Source organism: Coregonus lavaretus, assembly GCF_964263955.1.
Source record: "Coregonus lavaretus genome assembly, contig: HAP1_SCAFFOLD_3094, whole genome shotgun sequence".
NCBI classification, from domain to species: domain Eukaryota; kingdom Metazoa; phylum Chordata; class Actinopteri; order Salmoniformes; family Salmonidae; genus Coregonus; species Coregonus lavaretus.
In genome coordinates this window covers 47,501-68,914 of record NW_028161841.1, presented here as the reverse complement: position 1 = coordinate 68,914, position 21,414 = coordinate 47,501, and the positions used below count along the sequence as shown (strand labels likewise).

Here is a 21,414-nt window from a genome sequence, read left to right as displayed (position 1 = left end):
CTAAGGCTAAGGCTAGGGCTAATGCTAAGGCTAAGGCTAAGGCTAAGGCTAGGGCTAGGGCTAATGCTAAGGCTAAGGCTAGGGCTAATGCTAATGCTAAGGCTAAGGCTAAGGCTAAGGCTAAGGCTAGGGCTAATGCTAAGGCTAAGGCTAGGGCTAAGGCTAAGGCTAAGGCTAGGGCTAAGGCTAAGGCTAGGGCTAAGGCTAAGGCTAGGGCTAAGGCTAAGGCTAAGGCTAAGGCTAGGGCTAAGGCTAAGGCTAGGGCTAAGGTAAGTCATGGCCTCAGCTCTGTTTGTACCTGCTCTCATCCTGGGTGAGTTGCAGCTGGCTGTCCAGTCTCAGGACCAGGATCTGTTTCTGGTGCAGGGCATCATTCAGCCTCTCCTCCAGCTCCTCCGTCTGGGAAAGAGAAGAGAGCACAGTCCATGAAAACCATTAGAGTGACACACAGGTGTGTCCCGAATGGACCCCTTTTATCTTTCCTATATAGGGCACTACTTAAGCTAGGCAGGGAAAACCCATTTTGGTAAGATAACTACCCGTATTTTCCGCACTATAAGGCGCACTTAAAAGCCTTTAATTTTCTCAAAAAACGACAGTGCGCCTTATAATCCGGAGCGCCTTATATATGGATCAATTGGTTAATTGGTTGATCCATACTTGTTGCACACGGCGCTCAAGGCGCTCTGTCAAAATGTTTCAGTATGAAAAACCAATAAAAAACATTTTAATAATAATGAAATGTTTCAGTACGACTTTGATATTCCCGTGAACCGCACTGTGGAGAAAACGGGGACCAGTACAGTGTCTGTACGCACCACAGGGGAATGAGAAGTCATCCTTCACTGTAGTTCTCGCCTGCCAGGCTAATGGCCAGAAACTTCCACCCATGGTTATTTTCCAAGAGGAAGACCTTGCCAAAAGAAAACTTTCCAGCCGGCGTCGCCATCAAAGCTAGCCCGAAGGGATGGATGGATGAGGAAAAGATGAGTGAGTGGCTGAGAGAAATTTTACGTCTTAGAGACCGGGTGGCTTTTTCCACACAGCTCCGTCCCTATTGATCTACGACTACATGCGCGCCCATATCACCGATGCCGTCAAAAAAACAAAGTGAAGCAAACTAATTCGGAGCTTGCCGTCATTTCCGGGTGGATTAACTAAAGAACTCCAGCCGCTAGATATTGGTGTCAACAGGGCGTTCAAAGCTAGACTGCGAGCTGCGTGGGAGCAGTGGATGACAGAAGGCGAACGCACGTTCACCAAGACGGGGAGACAGCACCGGGCCACTTACTCCACTATCTGCCAATGGATCGTGGATGCCTGGGCTGATATATCGGTCTCAACTGTGGTCCAAGCTTTTCACGAAGGCAGGAATAATCTCTGAACTGCCAGGCAACAGCAGCGACACTGACTGGGATAATGACGAGAGGGAGCCGGGCAGGTTGGATGCCGTAGTCGCCCAACTGTTCAATTCGGACACACTGAAGAAGAAGAATGAAGAATTCGAGGGATTCGTGGACGGGGAATGAACTGAAAAAGTGAGCTTTACGTGTTATACGTAACTGAACAATGTTGAGTTATGCACTAACGTTTGATTTAGTGGTATCAGACTGTTTCTTTTACTACGTGTATACTGAATCAGGGAAAAATTCCCCTCCACGTTTGGGAGAAGAGTGAGCAAGGCTGGGAGATGTTGTTAATATGCACATTAAGGTTTGAACAACGTTACCATGGGAGTGAACGGAGTTGTCAGAACGTTTAATAAAGTTAAGACTTTATCTGACTGTTTTGTTGACATTCCCTTTAGCACAGCTCCATCTAGTGGATGCATAACGCAACCCCAGTCAAACGTTTGACTGCAGTATCTTCTATTCTATGCGCCTTATAATCCGGTGCGCCCTATATATGAAAACAGTTCTAAAATAGGCCATTCATTGAAGGTGCGCCTTATAATCCGGTGCGCCTTATAGTGCGGAAAATATGGTAATGCAAATTATACTGGGTCTGGAAAATTTATATAGGTTCAGAACTTTTGTGAAACAGCACAGTTAAAAATATATGCCAAATAGAAATGAAAAGCGGATGGTGTTCAGCGATAGATGGGAGGGGTTGAGGGGAGCTGAAGGATGGGATTAAAAACATATATAAAGAGTGTGCAAAGCTGTCATCAAGACAAACGGTGGCTATTTGAAGAATCTCAAATATAAAATATATTTTGATTTGTTTAACACTTTTTTGGTTACTACATGATTCCATATGTGTTATTTCATAGTTTTGATGTCTTCACTATTATTCTACAATGTAGAAAATAGTAAAAATAAAGAAAAAACCTTGAATGAGTTTGTGTGTCCAAGCTTTTGACTGGTGCTGTGTATGTGTGTGTATATATATATGGGGGATTGGAAATGCAGACAATTACATTGATGGAAGCTACAATCTACCCGCAATCTTGAAGCTGATCTATCTATCTATCTATCTAAGGTGTGGGTATATATATCTTCTTTATTTATTTAGGCGGTATATATAAAAAAAATAAAATGTTGAAAGTTCCATTTAGATTCCTAAAACGTAAGTTGAAAATGATGGTCGCTGCTTCCTGTTGACAAGACATATTGATAAATAGACCAATTTCAAAACACAGTTTTAAAGTGTTCAAACCAATAACCAATATGAAGAAACAGTTTGGGATATATTGAAAACCTAAACATAACATTGACTATCTACACATACATGTGCAACAACAGTAATCATATAACCTGTATTGTTTTTACCAGCACCTTATAAACTGCACAAACCAAAAACCATGCTGTTTTGTCAAGTGGTAATAAATCACTCACCAATTAGGGGGAGCTATGTGCTGTTGAAACTACCACACCTCAAAAACCACATGGAAACTGGATATATTTTTACATCACTGGTTCGAGGACAACCTTTAGAACAGTCAGCTACACTTTGGAATGTTGCATTTTGATACAGGGGGTTCACCAAAACCTAAAGAGAAACGCTACACTGTTTTCTCAATCACTCCTATCGATTATCACATTATCCGGTTTGGCTGAAATATGTCGTTTTCTTTTCTTTTCTTTTTTTTACTTCATTTTATGTGACGTGGGAGCTTCAGTCTGTCCACTCTCGTCTCAACTCACGTTGACGTGAAGTACATCGTGGAGTTGAGTTTTAAATTGGCTATGCGACCCCCCAGTGCGTATGACGAAATCAACAGTACAAAACCAAAGACATTGATCTGTTTTAAGAAATTGATGCGCTGTCATCGCGTTGACACTCAACTTTTATACGAACATCACCAATCTGAAGTAAAAAGGATGTGTAATCTCCCCCCCCCCCACCCCCACCCCCATTAACATGTGGTCAAAATGTCAGCTTGTATAATGTATTAACACCTACTGTCCATTTCATGGAAAGTAGCGTAATAAACATTAATTAGATATGGCAAAATAATTCAATATCTTAATTTAGGTCTCTGGTTCTAATCCCCGAGCCGACTAGGTGAAAAATCTGTCGATGTGCCCTTGAGCAAGGCACTTAACCCTAATTGCTCCTGTAAGTCGCTCTGGATAAGAGCGTCTGCTAAATGACTTAAATGTAATGTAAATGTAAATCCCATATTTCTCACTAATTTGACCATTTAGAGACCAGTCTCTCTAGACCAGGGTTTCCCAAACACGGTCCCGGGGCCCTAGCACTACACAGCCCATTCCAAATAGCCAACTCATCATCAAGCTTTGATTACTTTTTCCCCCCCACTCGGGGCGCCCCTTCCAGCATGGGGAACACCCCCTTATTTCCTGCAATTCTACACATCTTGTCATGGGGGGTGCAAAGAACATTTTGCAGTTTCAAAGCTAATTTTCTTGCAATTCTATACATTTTGCCAAGTCTAATGTGTATTCATGCGATATTTGAGTGACTAAAAAATGACAACAATATCTATGGCCTAAAAAAAGTAAATTAAAAAACGTTAGCTGACATGGGCTAGTTGATCTGGACATTTTTGACAAGTTAAAATAGCTCTCTAAGGTCTGCAATGACATGACAAGAGGAACTGTTGATACACTACCCAATTTAGAAATTCTACTTTTACAACTTTCAAGGGTAAATTTAAAGCTGGACTGAGATATTTGTTGTTGGGTTTTTTTTGGGGGGGGGGGGGGGGGGGGGGGGAGACCGCCGATGCCAACCTTTCGCCCCACAGTTTGGGAACCACTGCGCTAGACTAGTGTCCATGGGGTCTGTGCAGCAAATCACATTTTATTTGTCACATGCTTCGTCGACAACAGGTGTAGACTAACAGTGAAATGCTTACTTACGGCTCCTTTTCCAACAATGCAAAGTTAAAGATCACATTAAAAACATAGCTAGAACATATTTGAGATCCTAGCTCTAACTACCTTAGTCAAGTGGTCCACTTTCATGTTATCTATGATGAGGTTTTTCTGCGACATCTCTATTTTCAACAGCTGAATGTTGTGCAGTAGCTCTTTCCTTTCGATGAGCTGCCGAGTGACTTTCTGGGCCCCGGTCCCGTCTCGTTCGTCCGACGATGAGATGTCTTCGGTGGGCACCGTGGTCTCCAGACTGAATTCTTCCGACTCCTCTAGCGAGCTGGAGATGTTCACCGACGGGTTTTTCTGCTTCTTCGGAGGCATCTTGTTGCTAGATAGGTACCTCGGTTTTTGTCAAGCAAGTAAGGGATCTGCTTTTGCCCGGTAACTAACGTTACTAGCATACAACTTTAGTATTACCGAAGATTAAGGATTAGCGAACTCAAAGAGTTCAAGGACATCAAGGCGTTAGCCTAGCTGACGTTAGCTAGCTAGTTGCATGATTGGACTAGCTAGTTAACGTCGACTGTTGCACCATATATACTGGTAACTAACTCCTTATATATGTGGTTGCACTAACTGTTAGCTACAGTGCTATAGTACATAACATAGTTAGCTAGCTAACGTCGACTGTTGCACCATATATACTGGTAACTAGCTCCTTATCTGTGGTTGCACTAACTGTTAGCTACAGTGCTATAGTACATAACATAGTTAGCAAGCTACTGTTGGTTAAAGTTCACTGTCCAACAGGTAGCTTCCTATCTAGCTGGCTAATTCCGTACAAATTATTCGTTTTTTGTCATATCCATCAATTCAATGGGGTTTAGCATTTACCACTTCTATTCGCGAACTAAAATGTAAATGTAAACAACCCAAAATGTTTGGTGGTCGCTGTTTTCATAATTTCAACGGTCCCGCTCCGAAACCCATAGAAACCGCCACCAGCAGATCACAACAAACAAACAAACGGAAGTGACATCAGAGTCACGTACATCTTTTTGCGACCGCATCTTCTTCTTCTTCGAGGTTTTATTGGCGGACTACATCCAAATATGGTGTATTGCCACCACCTACTGGGTGGGGTGAAAACAGAAACTTTAACCACTAAAAATATAATAATAATAATAATAATACAAAAAAACTAAATATGAATCAACCCTAATCAGGCTCTGGGGCCCGAGAGGTTGGGACCGCACTAGACACTACTCCGTGTAGCTCTTCAGATGTTAAATATTTTAATCCCAGAAATAGTTCAGCTGCATTAACAATGATATCGATCTTTCTGGACTTACTTTCAACTTGTGCAGTTCCGTTTACCACCATTGCTATAAATGACACAAATCCCACCTACTTCACATGAAGGATTTCTGGGTCCTGCTGTTGATTCTCGGGCTGTGGTGTAGGCAGACCGTTCTTCACTACCGCCGGACCTTCAAATATACTCACTCTTTCCACCCTTTTGACAGCCTCCGCATAGGAGACTCTCAACTGCCCTGATTTTAGCAACCTCGGTCTCTTTCACACTAGTCGGGCACTCCAATGATTGCGCTTCAAGCTCCCCATCACAGTTGCAACATGTTGCTCCTTGTCTATTGTCTTCTACTAGACATTTAACGTCTCCTTCATAGCGGTCTTTCCCACACATCCCACATCCCGGCTTCTCTGTCTGCAGACGCTTCTTACATGTCCAAACATTTTACAGAAAGAACATTGCAAAGGCCTATTTACAAAAGCTCTAACAGTAGACATATCCCAGTTGCACTCGAGTTGGGAGAGACTCCCCGTCAAAAAAAAACACTACAACAGACACTCTTCTTCTTCTTGCCATTAACCATACGATTCATTCTACAGACATCGACCACTCCTGGAATTTCCTTCAATAAAGCAATGTCAACAACATCCTCCGAGACTCCAGAAATTACTCCCTTGACAGGTGCCCTGCTCCGTAGCTCAAAGCATGATACATTAATATCCATCAACTTGTTTGATATCCAACAGACATTTCTTCTGTTCCTCAGAAACTTTACCCAATGCTTTTTCCATCATTTTGGATGTTTTGAACGGGGTTCCACAAGTCAGGCATATGCCTCTCAAATCAAATCAAATCACATTTTATTGGTCACATACACATATTTTATTTATAATTTTTATTATTGCAACAATAATACCAATATTACACATCAATACAGGGACATTCCTGTGAATACAATACATTTAAATGTGACAAGGCAATGAGACATTAACAGACATTCAGAGAAATTACTTCTAATAATTTGTCCAACTTTTTAAGTTACACAAGTTTGAGGGATTTATTAAATTGTAACAGTTCAATGAAAGAAACTACAAAATAAATAATTTCCCCATCCCATCCCATTTGCGTTTGTGAATATAATATTTGGCCAAGAGAATAGCCTAATAATGTTAATTAAATAGTTATGATCGGAATTACAAGGATAAGCATAATGCTATTTAACATCATCAAAGGTAAACATAGGTAATTTTTTAAAGATTTTATACACAACCATTCATGAATTTCAATCCATAGTTTACTAGAATGGCGGCATGAAAAAAATAAATGCTCTATAGATTCTGAATCAGAGGAGCAAAAAACACAAGGCGTTTTGTCAAAATTGAACCTTTTGTGCAAGAAATCATTAACGGGTAAAAGGTAGTCGCTTTTGACCATAGCATTGGTTGGTCACTTCCATAGCAAAATATTTGAATTATAATCCATATTTAGCAGATGTTATTGCGGGTGTTGCGAAATGCTTGTGTTCCTAACTCCAACGGTGCAGTAGTATCTAACAATTCACAACAATACACACAAATCTAAAAGTAAAATAATGGAAGTAAGAAATCTATAAATATTAGCACGAGCAATGTCGGAGTGGCATTGACCAAAATACAGTAGAATATAATACAGTATGTACATATGAGATGAGTAAAGCAGTATGTAAACATTATTAAAGTGACCAGTGATTCCATGTCTATGTGTATGGGGCAGCAGCCTCTAAGGTGCAGGGTTGAGTAACCGGGTGGTAGCCGGCTAGTGATGGCTATTTAACAGTCTGATGGCCTTGAGATAGAAGCTGTTTTTCAGTCTTTCGGTCGCAGCTTTGATGCACCTGTAAAAAAAAAAAAAAAAAAAAAACGGTATTCCTACCAGATACGATGGGTTATTATCAGAACTATATGTATTATTTCCCACAACAATTGTACTTATTTTTTCATTCTTCTGGACCGAAATTCTTCTATGTATTGGCCATTGAGAGCCCTTGAAGCCTCCGGTCGGCCATATTGCCACTCCCCAGTAGACGCAGTCTTCCATTGGAATGAATGTAATTCTACAGTATTTAAATTAAAGATTGTACCATCTAAACCGCTGTGAAATATATTTTCCATAACCAACATTTTTTTATTTTCAGCTGTTTGAAGCTGGTTTACAAAACCTAAAGTAAAAGTAAAATTTACGGGAAGCATAGAAATAGCACACATAGAACAGATCTACTGCTTCGTAGACTTGCTTTCAATGAGAATGACAGATCTATTATACACATTTCTATGTGAATTTGGTGAGGAAGCCCCAAAAAAAGTTACATATTGCAGCTTTAAATGTTTCAAGGACAAAATGACATGTATTTAAGTATTTTGTTGTTGAAGTGGAGACAATAACATTAGTAATCTAAGAAAATTATACTTTAAGGAAAATGTTCTTATACATTTTTTCATTTTATGTTTAGCTCACATAATATAATTTAAAAGTATGCATCAAGGTGTCTGTCATAGAATACACGTGGCAAAAAAATAAATGTAGAATATTTAGCTAGCAGCCTCCATGGAAATTCGCTATTACTTGTGCTAATTTTGTTAGCATTCTGATGATAGACGCCCAATGGGCTTTTTAGTGTTTTTTGGAGCCCCCTTTCTGTAGCTTCTAAAATATTTGTTACAACGGTGGGGGAGTGTCAAGATGGAGGCACGGTGGCTTCAACACAGCCCCCCTGTCGGTCACCTAGTGGATATATAAACTATTGAGTTGGACGCAGGTGAAGTTTAAACTCAGTTGGTAGTTTAGGGTAATTTCCAGCTTCAAATTGTCTCTTGCATTAAACGTTGTTTACTATTTATTGACGTAGGAAAATAACATATTTTCGTATGATTGGTGAAATGTGAGAGTCTTCTGGACAAATTGTGTGTCTCAGACCGTTAATCCCGGAACAAATATTTTTGCACTTGCATCAGCACGACTGAATAATGGCGTTGCACACGTTTCCAACGTGACCTTTCGATATTCTTCGATAAGCATGGATGGTAAATTGAATTCAGACTGACACAAATGTAAGACATTTAATGGAATACTACCACGATTATATGATCTATTCTGTCCTTGTTGAGAGTGGACCTTAATTGCAGTTTGTATGATTTTTTTTGTGTGATTATGGAACACAAACGCTTCCTATCATGTCTGCACGTCTACCTGTATTCCCTCCTCTCCTGATGGACAGTTCTGGGACTTTAATATAACGACGTGAATGTCAACATCTTGACCCCATACGCATGTATCATCAAACCATTGAAATGATGAGGTTTCTGACCCCACCGCTTTTGAACGAGCTGCGGCGGCGTATCCCGCTGCTACCACTCACATGCCCTCTCCCACCCCACCACTCTGCACGCCTAAGCCGTCCTCTCTATACCGGGGCCACACTAAGAAAAGATGTACCCCTCCCTCAGCCTAAAGCAGAGCAGACTGAAGAGAAACTGGACCTGGACATATGGAAGTCTGTGATGAAGCTTCAGGTCCCAGCGCCGGAGGAGGAGAAACTGGGAGGTGTGGAGGAGGGAGGTGGTGGTGGTGCTGCTTTTTCAGGACCAGGAGGAGGTGTAGCAGCAGGAGGTGTAGCAGGGCAGGAGGAGATTTCCTCCCCGCAGGAGGCCACCAGAGAGCTGGTAGTGATGTGGCGTCAGGCTGGGAAGCTGGTGCCAGAGAGCATGACTGACGAGGAGCTGGGGATCCTGGCGGAGCTCCAAACCAAGTCCTCCAAGAAGAAGTACCTGAAATACCTGGCCATCAAGGAGGGCCACAAGAAGAGCCGCAAGGAGAAGCAGGAGAAGAGGAAGGGAGAGAGGAGTGAGAGGTTTCTGGAGGATGATAGGATCAGGCCCGGTGGTCTGAGAGGAGAGGAGGGGGAACTGAAGAACACCTTACTGCTCCAGTTCTGGGGTCGTTCCCTGGATAAGCTGCTGGGGTGGAGGTCGGCCCAGGCCATGGTGTTCGGCCAGCCACTGGTGTTTGACATGTCCTACGAACAGCAGATGACGCGTCGGGAGGTGGAGAACACCGTGTCCCAGCTGATGGAGGTGGAGGGGTGGAACCGCAGAGCCCCGGAACCCTTCCACCTCCACTTCTGTAACTTGCAGCCCGACGGGGGCTACCGCAGGGAGCTGGTGAAACGGTACGGCGCCGAGGCCTGGGAGCGCCTCCTCATCACCTCCACAGAGCAGCGCCACGTGGACCTGTTCCCCCGGGACGACCTGGTCTACCTGACGGCTGACTCCCCCAACGTCCTCCGTACCTTCGACAACTCCAAGGTCTACATCGTGGGCTCCATGGTGGACCGCTCCATCCAATCGGGGCTGTCGCTGGCCAACGCCAAGCGTCTGAAGCTGAATACGGCCCGTCTGCCGCTGGATGACTTCCTCCAATGGGAGACGGGGGCCAAGAACCTGACTCTGGATCAGATGATACGCATCCTGCTGACGCTGAAGGAGACGGGGAGGTGGGAGGAGGCGTTGGAGTACGTACCCAAGAGGAAACATGATGGATTCTACCAGGAGAGAGACAGGGGCTCAGATAGGGCCAGGGGGTTTAGTGGGAGAACCAGAGACACAGGGTTCAGAGCTGGGGACAGAGACAGAGACACAGGGTTCAGAGCTGGGGACAGAACCAGAGACACAGGGTTCAGAGCTGGGGACAGAACCAGAGACACAGGGTTCAGAGCTGGGGACAGAACCAGAGACACAGGGTTCAGAGCTGGGGACAGAGACAGTGATAGAACATTCAGAGCTGTGGACAGAGACAGAGACACAGGGTTCAGAGCTGGCGACAGAGACAGTATGGAGGAGTGGAGACAGAAACAGATGAATGGTGTGGTCCGAGAGAGAGGCTCCACTGCCAGACATAAGGACGGTGTATTCAGTAGTAGAGACAGGGACATCAGGACTGGAGACAGAGACGGTATGGAGGAGTGGAGACAGAAACAGATGAATGGTGTGGTCCGAGAGAGAGGCTCCACTGCTAGACATAAGGACAGTGTATTCAGTAGTAGAGACAGGGTAGCAGCCAGTAAGGAAGCAGAACCTACAGGGGATGCAGAGACCAGCACCAGGGTACGGACCTCACTGAAAAGCAAGATGGAGGATCGCAACAGTACAGCCAAGAGCGGGAAGAAATGGTGGGAGGAAGAGTAGCCTTATCAACCAAAGATACCGAGACATTTCTCCTCTGAATGTGGTTCTGTTTCACCATGTTGGTATAAATCAGGGCTCTTCAATTCCGGTCCTGGAGGGCCGAAACACCTCTGTTTTTCATCCTCTCCTTCTAATCAGGGGCTAATTCAGACCTGGGACACCAGGTGAGTGCAATTAACTACCAGGTAGAAATAAAAAAACAGAAGTGTTTCGGCCCTCCAGGACCGGAATTGAAGAACCCTGGTGTAAATGGGTGTGGTTCAGAGATGAACTGATGATGAGAAGCCCTGGTGTAAATGGATGTGGTTCAGAGATGAACTGATGATGGGAAGCCCTGGTGTAAATGGATGTGGTTCAGAGATGAACTGATGATGAGAAGCCCTGGTGTAAATGGATGTGGTTCAGAGATGAACTGATGATGAGAAGCCCTGGTGTAAATGGATGTGGTTCAGAGATGAACTGATGATGAGAAGCCCTGGTGTAAATGGATGTGGTTCAGAGATGAACTGATGATGGGAAGCCCTGGTGTAAATGGATGTGGTTCAGAGATGAACTGATGATGAGAAGCCCTGGTGTAAATGGATGTGGTTCAGAGATGAACTGATGATGGGAAGCCCTGGTGTAAATGGATGTGGTTCAGAGATGAACTGATGATGAGAAGCCCTTGTAAATGCCTTGGAACATAAACAGGTTGATAGCAACTCAGTGAGACTGTTGATTATTTGGAATCTTTGGCGTGTGCTACTGAGTGTCAATGGACACTCAACAAAAATATAAACGCAACATGTAAAGTGTTGGTCCCATGTTTCATGAGCTGAAATAAAAAAAATCCCTGAAATTTTCCATATGCACAAAAAGCTTATTTCTCTCAAATCTTTGCACACATTTGTTTACATCCCTGTTAGTGAGCATTTCTCTGTTGCCAAGATAATCCATCCACCTGACAGGTGTGGCATATCAAGAAGCTGATTAAACACCATGATCATTACACAGGTGCACCTTGTGCTGGGGACAATAAAAGGACACTTTAAAATGTGCAGTTTTGTCACACCACACAATGCCACAGATGTCTGAAGTTTTGAGGGAATATGCAATTGGCATGCTGACTGCAGGAATGTTTACCAGAGCTGTTGCCAGAGAATTTAATGTTAATTTCTCTACCATAAGCCTCCTCCTACATTGTTTTAAAGAATTTGGCAGTAAGTCCAACCGGCCTCGCAACTGCAGACCACGTGTAACCACGCAAGCCCAGGACCTCCACATTCGGCTTCTTCACCTGTGGGAATGGCTTAGGGGGGTGCTGAGGAGTATTTCTGTCTGTAGTAAAGCCATTTTGTGGGGGGAAACTCTTTCTGATTAGTTGGGCCTGGCTCCCCATTGGGTGGGCCTGTGCCCTCCAAGGCCCAGCCATGGCTGCACCCCTGCCCAGTAATTTGAAATCCATAGATTACATTTACATTTTAGTCATTTAGCAGACGCTCTTATCCAGAGCGATTTACAGTGAGTGAGTGCATACATGATTAGGGCCTAATTCATTTATTTCAATTGACTGATTTCCTTATAAACTGTAACACAGTCAAATCTTTGAAATTGTTGCATTTATATTTTTTGTTCAGTATATTTAACTACAAAATGTTAATGTCATTATATTGTCTAGGTGAATTACAGTTTAAGTTAAAAACCATTTACTCCAGAAGAGCAATATTTCCATTCATCCTGTACTCAAGCGTTATGATTTGGACAGATTCTCACTAAAGAAACACACAGTAAATAGTAGATGTAACAAATCTTTAATTTTGGTCTCTGACATGAAGGAATTTAGAAAAATCTTTACAAAGAGAAAATGGTCAACAACAAAAAACATTAATCTTATTTACTTTTTAGTCATTTAGCAGACGCTCTTATCCAGAGCGACTTACAGAAGCAATTAGGGTTAAGTGCCTTGCTCAAGGGCACATCGACAGATTTTTCACCTAAGTCGGCTCGGGGATTAGAACCAGCAACCTTTAGGTTACTGGCACAACGCTCTTAACCACTAAGCCACCTGCTGCCCACTTTCATCTATTTACACGCCTTCTTAAAAGTGAAATATTTTCAGTCACTTCATGGGGAAGACAGTGCATTCAGAAAGTACAGTATTCATAGCCTTTGACCTTGAATTAAAAATTGATTAAATTGATATATATTTCTAACCCATCGACACACAACACCCCATAATGACAAAGTGAAAACGTGTTTAGAAATTTTAGCTAACGTGTTGAAAATGAAATGCTGAAATATCTCATTTAAATAAGTATTCCCACCTTAAAACACAAGGCGAAATCTACGCTGGAGTTGTTGACCAAGAAGACGGTGAATGTTCCTGAGTGGGCCTAGATAGATAGTTTAGACTTAAATCTACTTGAAAATCTATGGGACGACCTAAAAACGGTTGTCTAGCAACGATCAACAACCAATATGACGTAGCTTGAATAATTCTCCCCCATCTACACACAACACCCCATAATGACAAAGTGAAAACACGTTTGGTCGATACTTTGTAGAAGCACGTTTGGCAGCTGCCAAAGCTGCGAGTCTTTCTGGGTAAGTCTCGTAAGAGCTTTCCACACCATCCTCCGTTTTCTTCCGTCGCAGCCATTCAACTCTGTAACCGTTTTGAAAAGTCACCATTGGCCTCATGGTGAAATCCCTGAGCGGTTTCCTTCCACTCCGGGCGACTGACTGACTGCAATAGGAAGGACGCCTGTATCTTTGTAGTGACTGGGTTTATTGATAGCACCATCCAAAGTGTAATGAATAACTTCACCATGCTCAAAGGGATATTCAATGTCTGCTTTTTTGCGTTTTTTTACCATTCCACCAATAGGTTCCCTTCTTTGCGAGGCGTTGGAAAACCTCTCTGGTCTTTGTGGTCGAATCTGTTTGAAATTCACTGCTCTACTGAGGGACCTTAGAGATAATTGTATGTGTGGGGTACAGAGATGAGGTAGTCGTTCAAAAATCATGTTAAACACTATCATTGTCCATTAAACTTATTATGTGACTTGTTAAGCACATTTTTACTCCTGAACTTATTTAGGCTTGCCATAACAAAGGGGTTGAATACTTATTGACTCGACATTTAAGCTTTTCATTTTCAATTAATTTGTAAACATTTCTAAATGCATAATTCCACGTTGACATTATGGGGTATTGTAAATTCAGGCTGTAACACAACAAAATGTGGAAAAAGTCAAGGGGTGTGAATGCTTTCTGAAGGCACTAACCTTTCCACACAAATATATATCTAATATAATTGGGTATCAGGATGATTTCTGATCTAATCTCACTGGACAGCAGATATCTGCCTCATTCCAGTGCAAACTGCAAATACGGCAACATCTGAGTGTAACTCCCCCCACTGCAAAGAATCCAAATTCAAACAGAACAGAAATACCTTGAATATGTGGGGTACCTTTCACCTTTAAACTAAAAACCTTCTGTCTGTCTGCAACATCCTCTGAACACAGCCCTGCCTCTCCTGTTTCCCCACATCTAGAATACTTATCAGATGAATTCAATAAATATAACACTCAATAAAAACCTGATGGTGAATCAATCATACTGCTTAAAAACCAAAAACATCCGTGAGGAGTGCATTTCTATATACATTTACATTTCATTTGATAAATAGCATCTTAGCTAGCCCGAGTTGAAGTCGTCAGCAGTCTTCTCTCAGTAGATGCTGTCTCTAACACTGAGGTCATCATGATGTCATGACTCACTAGTCTTCAGCAGTGTTCTCTCAATAGATGCTGTCTCTAACACGGAGGTCATCATGATGTCATGACTCACTAGCTAAAAGCTAGTCCCAACAGTCTTAAAATGTTTCCTTTCCTCATCTCCTTTCCTTATGAATGACTGTTGGGACACAGCCTGACTAATCTAACCCTATCAACTTCCTCTGCACTGCTATTCATGGCATTGGGTGAACGCTCCCAAACTAGTGTCTCTCTCTCTCATGTCAGTTGTGTCAGGTCTGGTGTAACCTCATCCCCAGGCTTGTGTCTCTCTCTCTCTCTCGCTCTTTCTCTCTCAAAGAGTCTAATCTCAGTTATGTCCATCTCTCTCTCTCAACCACAGACAACAACTCCATCAAAAATTGTGAAAATCGGCAATCAAAATAAATGTTCTATCACAAGGGTGTCAAACTCATTCCATGTTTGGCCCAGTGTCTGCTGGCCATGTTTGGCCCAGTGTCTGCTGGCCATGTTTGGCCCAGTGTCTGCTGGTCATGTTTGGCCCAGTGTCTGCTGGTCATGTTTGGCCCAGTGTCTGCTGGCCATGTTTGGCCCAGTGTCTGCTGGCCATGTTTGGCCCAGTGTCTGCTGGCCATGTTTGGCCCAGTGTCTGCTGGCCATGTTTGGCCCAGTGTCTGCTGGCCATGTTTGGCCCAGTGTCTGCTGGCCATGTTTGGCCCAGTGTCTGCTGGTTTTTGGGGTTTTCCTTTCAATGAAGACCTGGACAACCAGATGAGGGGAGTTCCTTATTAGTGACCTCAATCAAGTACAAAGAAGGATGGACACTTGGCCCTCCCAGGAATGACTTTGACATGTGTCATATCATATTGACCATATAATTTTTGGGAAGCCCAATTGATTCTAAGATATGTACTTGCAGATTTTCCCAACTCACTTCCTTGTTTAAATCACGTGTGCTGCTCGTGCTTAGAAGTCCACAATGTAGGGGGAGGTCCTAAGGGTTATTCTAGATGGTGATGGACTGAGAGATCAGCCAATTAAAACCACAATGTAGGGGGAGGTTCTAAGGGTTATTCTAGATGGTGATGGACAGAGAGATCAGCCAATTAAAACCAGCGGTTGTTTGGTCCGCTCCTGCCATACTTCCAGTCAAGTCCCGTTCTGAGGCGCTGTGAAACCAGACGGTTCCACGGAGAGAGAGAGAGAGAGAGCCAACCGGTGGTGATGTGTTCCTCACAGTGGCCTGCGTTGACCTGTCCAGGTTAAAGGTCATGACCCCTGCCCTCTGACCCCTAGAGTACCAAGATTTCTCCACTGCAGCGCTCGCAGCAGTTGAAGGTGATGTTCTCGTAGCGGGTGTAGGGGTGGAAACGGCCGATGCTCTTCTTATTGGTCAGGAAGGCCGAGGGGGAGGAGTCAGAGATAGAGAGGGGGGAGGTTTCTTCCTGGTTGTCTGAACAGGAAATAGGGTCCAGGATCTTCAACACCTGAGAAGGGGGGGGCCGAGGGGGAGAGAGATGGGAAGAAGGTGAGAAAGACAGAAAGGGTGAGGGGTTATTTCTGGATAGAGGCCAGTGTGTGTGTGTGTGTACGGCCCCGGAGAACCCGACTCCACTTCCTACCTTCTCAGCCATCTTCTCAGCAGGCGTGTGTGAGGTGTTCGGGAGCTCCGAGGCCTGTCTCCCCTTTCCCAGCCCGGCGCCGCTGCTGCCGCCCCCTGCAGGCCCTACCTCACCCAGCAGGTGGGAGTTGATGGCATCCGCCAGCTTGTGATTGGCTAGGGCTAGTTCTCCCATGCTGAGGGGCTGGGCGCTGGGGTAGTAGGTCTGCTGTCGACCCCACTGGAGAGAGACCAGCAGCTGCTCCAGAGACCTGGGGACAGAGACACACTCACACGTCAGTTGTCTGCATCACCGGTAATGTATCTCAGTACCTATATGTTCCTATGTGAGTTTTACCACTAGTGTGTGGTATAGAAGTGCTACTATACCTGTGGGTTATCGTCGTGTCTGTGGTGTTTTAACTGAGCACCAGGTCATAGGTCAGTGTTGTACCTGTGGGTTAGCGTCGTGTCTGTGGTGTTTTAACTGAGCACCAGGTCATAGGTCAGTGTTGTACCTGTGGGTTAGCGTCGTGTCTGTGGTGTTTTAACTGAGCACCAGGTCATAGGTCAGTGTTGTACCTGTGGGTTAGCGTCGTGTCTGTGGTGTTTTAACTGAGCACCAGGTCATAGGTCAGTGTTGTACCTGTGGGTTAGCGTCGTGTCTGTGGTGTTTTAACTGAGCACCAGGTCATAGGTCAGTGTTGTACCTGTGGGTTAGCGTCGTGTCTGTGGTGTTTTAACTGAGCACCAGGTCATAGGTCAGTGTTGTACCTGTGGGTTAGCGTCGTGTCTGTGTGTTTTAACTGAGCACCAGGTCATAGGTCAGTGTTGTACCTGTGGGTTAGCGTCGTGTCTGTGGTGTTTTAACTGAGCACCAGGTCATAGGTCAGTGTTGTACCTGTGGGTTAGCGTCGTGTCTGTGGTGTTTTAACTGAGCACCAGGTCATAGGTCAGTGTTGTACCTGTGGGTTAGCGTCGTGTCTGTGGTGTTTTAACTGAGCACCAGGTCATAGGTCAGTGTTGTACCTGTGGGTTAGCGTCGTGTCTGTGGTGTTTTAACTGAGCACCAGGTCATAGGTCAGTGTTGTACCTGTGGGTTAGCGTCGTGTCTGTGTGTTTTAACTGAGCACCAGGTCATAGGTCAGTGTTGTACCTGTGGGTTAGCGTCGTGTCTGTGGTGTTTTAACTGAGCACCAGGTCATAGGTCAGTGTTGTACCTGTGGGTTAGCGTCGTGTCTGTGGTGTTTTAACTGAGCACCAGGTCATAGGTCAGTGTTGTACCTGTGGGTTAGCGTCGTGTCTGTGGTGTTTTAACTGAGCACCAGGTCATAGGTCAGTGTAGTACCTGTGGGTTAGCGTCGTGTCTGTGGTGTTTTAACTGAGCACCAGGTCATAGGTCAGTGTAGTACCTGTGGGTTAGCGTCGTGTCTGTGTGTTTTAACTGAGCACCAGGTCATAGGTCAGTGTTGTACCTGTGGGTTAGCGTGGTGTCTGTGGTGTTTTAACTGAGCACCAGGTCATAGGTCAGTGTTGTACCTGTGGGTTAGCGTCGTGTCTGTGTGTTTTCACTGAGCACCAGGTCATAGGTCAGTGTTGTACCTGTGGGTTAGCGTCGTGTCTGTGGTGTTTTAACTGAGCACCAGGTCATAGGTCAGTGTTGTACCTGTGGGTTAGCGTCGTGTCTGTGTGTTTTAACTGAGCACCAGGTCATAGGTCAGTGTTGTACCTGTGGGTTAGCGTCGTGTCTGTGGTGTTTTAACTGAGCACCAGGTCATAGGTCAGTGTTGTACCTGTGGGTTAGCGTCGTGTCTGTGTGTTTTAACTGAGCACCAGGTCATAGGTCAGTGTTGTACCTGTGGGTTAGCGTCGTGTCTGTGGTGTTTTAACTGAGCACCAGGTCATAGGTCAGTGTTGTACCTGTGGGTTAGCATCATGTCTCTGGAGAACTCCTCTCTCTCACTCAGCAGGTCTGTGATGGCACTCTGAGCCTCTCTGGTCTGATGCTGAAGAGAAACCCTGGCATTGGTCAGCTCCTCCGCCATCACTCTGGAGAGATGACAGACACAGCAGTCAGTTAATACACACCGACACGCTCCTTCTCTCTGTCACCCCTCACCCCCTACCTGGATGCCAGGAACTTGCTCCTCCAGACATCACATTGTATAGACATGCGTTCCAGCTGTTCTGCTGTGGAGGACAGGCTGCGACCCAGAGCCTCGTTCTCCAAGATCAGCTGGTTCTTCTCTCTGGCCAGACGCTCGAAGTGGTACTGGAGGTCATCTCCTACAGAGGCTACCAGCAGCTTCTTCAACTCTCTGTTCACCTATAGGAGAATACAGCATGTTAGAGTTGGTTAAGATATGGACCAGAGGACTGTATTTCATGTGCCAACAGATTCAACCAAAGTACTGTCCTTATCTTATCTGGACACAGGCAGGTGCTGAAAACTCAGGACCCAGATATCCTCCTACAGTCACTGAACAGAACTCAGGACCCAGATATCCTCCTACAGTCACTGAACAAAACTCAGGACCCAGATATCCTCCTACAGTCTTATAAAATTGTTAAAAAGAAACAAAAATAGCTTCTTAGCAAAGAGTAATTTCTCAAGCAAGAATTTAGTTAGGACTGAGGGGAAAACTGAAAACTAGCTGTTATTGGCAGAGAGGTTTGGAACCTCTCTTTCTTATTGGTCTATTAACTAATTTACCTCCTGGTGATGTCACCAGGCAGGCCAAAACTCCATCCCACCAAAACAGGCTGAAATTTCAGGTATTTTCAAACATCTCTTACACCTGTGGGGTTCTAGTTTGAAATACTTGCTATACTAGAAGTGAAATGGGAAGATGTATGAGGAATGTATATGGTGGGGTCAATGGAGGGGGGATAAGAGCCAGGGGTCTGCAAAGTTACTTAGTAAGGGAAAAAGACAGTCACATGGTTGGGGTCACTGATGAGGGCGGAGAGCTGTGGATTAGTGAGGAATGGGGGCCGAGGTCAGGTCGGGTCACATGAAGGGAGAAGGAACAGTTTATTACCCACATCACTTCACTTCCTGCCTAGCAACAGAGATGTAGTGTTTAGAGAAAAGGAGGAGACTCCGCCTAAAGGGGGGTATAAATACTTGTGCTGGTGGAAACATGTCTCTGTCTTATGCAGCTGTGTGACCCAGTGGGTGAATAAACTTGGTTTGAGTTTTACTCTGTTTATTTACAACCTAACACACTAAAAGGCCTTATCGTCATTATCACCATTACACAGTAGTATTCCAAACTCAGTGTGGAAATACACAATATATAATAGACAAGAATTTCACCTTTTTGATGGCACTGGGTCTTTACGTGAGCTAATTCACCCACCTCAGTGGATCTGGTTTAGTAGCCCCTAAGTATCTAACTATATCAGTAGAAGTCATTCACCCACCTCAGTGGATCTGGTTGAGGAGCCCCTAAGTATCTAACTATATCAGTAGAAGTCATTCACCCACCTCAGTCTGCACGTGGATCTGGTTGAGGAGACCCTCCTTGTCCTGCAGCAGTCGTCTCTCTGAGTTCTGCAGCTTCTCCATGGCTCCTCTCAGGTCCTCCAGAGGAGGAGAGGGAGAGCGGGCCTGCTCCTCTATCTGCTGCCCAGCCCAGGCCTCACCTTTCTCCTCAGCCGGACCCACGTGACCCCCCCTCCGGCTGATGGCAGCACGGGGAACAACGATCCTCACTGCCTCCACCACCACGCAGGCCTCCCGGGGAACCTTCCCCAGGTGGAGCACCCCGGGGGGCTGGGCGGCGGACGGGGCGTCTCTGGAACTGGCTCTGGGGCTCTGCTGGGGGGTGGAGCGGGGGCTGTGTTGGAGGCTGGCGGTGGCAGGGTGCGTCATCTTGGGGCTGTGTTTGGGACTAGCTACCTTAAGTAGTGGCACCGCGGACAGAGGCGTATCCACGGCAGCGATCTCCTTAGCGACTGGGGGCTTGTCCGTCTCCATGCCGTCGCCGGGGCCCCTGACTGGACGGACGGAACCTGGAACATGGCGGACATTCTGGAATGTTATCTCTATCACCATCTTTCTCTCTCTCTCTCTCCATGTATTGGCTGGAGGAGTTATCAGGTCTCAACATGGATTTGTGTGATTGGCTGAGAGGATGTAAACAACAGTCTGTGAAATGATAGGGGTGATAGCTGCTTACCTCTGTCTGCTACCGCAGCAGTAGACATGATGGTAGAGGAAGACTTCACAACAGTCCAGTCGAATGACAGGGGGACAGGGCGGTGGATGACTTCCAGGATGGCTGATAGATAACTCTCCTGAAGAAAGACAACAAATATTTGATTATGAGTTTACCACCCTGTTAAGACATGTTAAATGAATCCAATAAGAAAGTCACGAGAGAATCTCACACAGTTAAACGGACTTTTTCTGCCTTCAAATTTTTTTGTATAAGTTTTGAATTGGTAAAATGTGAGTCAAAACAGCTGACCGTGCCAACTATTTGTTTACTTAGCTAGTTAGCCGAGTTAGCTAGTTGACTTCAGTCTCTGGCTGAGCTCCAAGGCTATAATAACTCACTACTTATCTGTGGATAAGCTTTAACAGCACAGTTAGCACATGATCAACACCTAGCCGGTTAGATAAGGAATAGTTGACGGAGGTATAAGAGAACGGAGTTGAGCGTTTCTCAGCTAATAGTAACAGACAACAAAATCTTTCTAGCTAGACAACAAAGCAAATCGCGTAGAAACACCAAACCATGCCCTGGACATGAACTTGTAAACACTGTTAGCTAACATTAGCAGTGTAAAATGAGTGTAACTGAGAGATAAAACGATTTGTCAGAATAAACATTCACATACTGTTACCCGAAGAAATATTTTTCCTCTGTTAATTCTTCGTAGCCGTCTTGTTTGTGTGTCACCACCCCGGACACTGTTGGCATGGCGGACGTGTAGCGTCTCTGAATCAGCTGACTCTGAATCAGCTTATACGATTTCTCATCGATGGTGGTGACCGCAAACAGATATCCCAGATCAGTAAACGGAAGTTGAGACTACAGCGTTACAAAATCCTCAAACCGTGGAATAATGCGGAACTATTATCCGCACTACAGTGTTCCGCCGTAGGAAAGAACATATTGTTACACCTATATAAGACGACCAAAAAAAAAAAGTACCGAAAGGAAATCAATTCTGGTCAAACTATTGTCCTCTTGTACAAGTGAGTTTGATTGATAGCCAAGTGTATGTATTCGAATCGAGCGTTTTT

General features: G+C 44.7%; 4 protein-coding genes across 6 annotated transcripts in view; 2 read left to right on the top strand and 2 right to left on the bottom strand.

Annotated features, from left to right (window-relative positions):
* Nucleotides 1–298: 298 nt before the first annotated feature.
* On the bottom strand, nt 299–4,667 carry LOC311120015 (progesterone-induced-blocking factor 1-like; the record flags this gene model as incomplete). Its single annotated transcript, XM_084194649.1, has 2 exons — nt 299–399; nt 4,410–4,667. Coding segments are annotated over 2 exons (359 nt in total), but the record flags the coding sequence as incomplete, so codon positions are not given.
* A 3,950-nt stretch (nt 4,668–8,617) lies between these two features.
* LOC311120014 (tRNA methyltransferase 10 homolog C-like) lies at nt 8,618–10,846 on the top strand. Its single transcript, XM_084194648.1, has one exon. The coding sequence runs from the start codon at nt 8,904–8,906 to the stop codon at nt 10,815–10,817; it is 1,914 nt and encodes a 637-aa protein (XP_084050774.1). The 5' UTR covers nt 8,618–8,903; the 3' UTR covers nt 10,818–10,846.
* Nucleotides 10,847–12,588: 1,742 nt separating this feature from the next.
* On the bottom strand, nt 12,589–21,078 carry LOC311120016 (golgin-45-like). Of its 3 annotated transcripts, none has more exons than XM_084194651.1 (7): nt 21,012–21,078; nt 20,342–20,459; nt 19,648–20,174; nt 18,284–18,483; nt 18,078–18,206; nt 16,180–16,429; nt 12,589–16,044 (listed from the first exon to the last, which is right to left on the bottom strand). In XM_084194651.1, the coding sequence occupies exons 2-7, from the start codon at nt 20,367–20,369 to the stop codon at nt 15,850–15,852; spliced, it is 1,329 nt and encodes a 442-aa protein (XP_084050777.1). In that variant the 5' UTR covers nt 20,370–20,459; nt 21,012–21,078; the 3' UTR covers nt 12,589–15,849. The 3 variants fall into 3 exon arrangements, with proteins under 3 accessions (XP_084050777.1, XP_084050776.1, XP_084050778.1); XM_084194650.1 differs by having other exon boundaries at nt 21,006–21,061; XM_084194652.1 differs by having other exon boundaries at nt 19,648–20,159; nt 21,006–21,061.
* Nucleotides 21,079–21,308: 230 nt separating this feature from the next.
* LOC311120013 (DNA excision repair protein ERCC-5-like) overlaps nt 21,309–21,414 on the top strand; it is a gene marked incomplete at its 3' end in the record, with an annotated part of 35,744 nt that continues 35,638 nt past the window's right edge. Inside the window, exon 1 of the mRNA XM_084194647.1 lies at nt 21,309–21,366. The remainder of the gene's footprint in view (nt 21,367–21,414) is intronic.

Excerpts from the sequence above, each read along its gene's own strand:
- LOC311120014 (XM_084194648.1), top strand. The coding sequence starts at position 8,904 with ATGTATCATCAAACCATTGAAATGATGAGGTTTCTGACCCCACCGCTT.
- LOC311120016 (XM_084194651.1), bottom strand. The coding sequence starts at position 20,369 with ATGTCTACTGCTGCGGTAGCAGACAGAG. Across the intron at positions 18,484-19,647 it reads AGATCCACGTGCAGACTGAG|GTGAACAGAGAGTTGAAGAA; the intron begins GTGGGTGAATGA and ends ATTCTCCTATAG. Across the intron at positions 18,207-18,283 it reads AGCAAGTTCCTGGCATCCAG|AGTGATGGCGGAGGAGCTGA; the intron begins GTAGGGGGTGAG and ends TCATCTCTCCAG.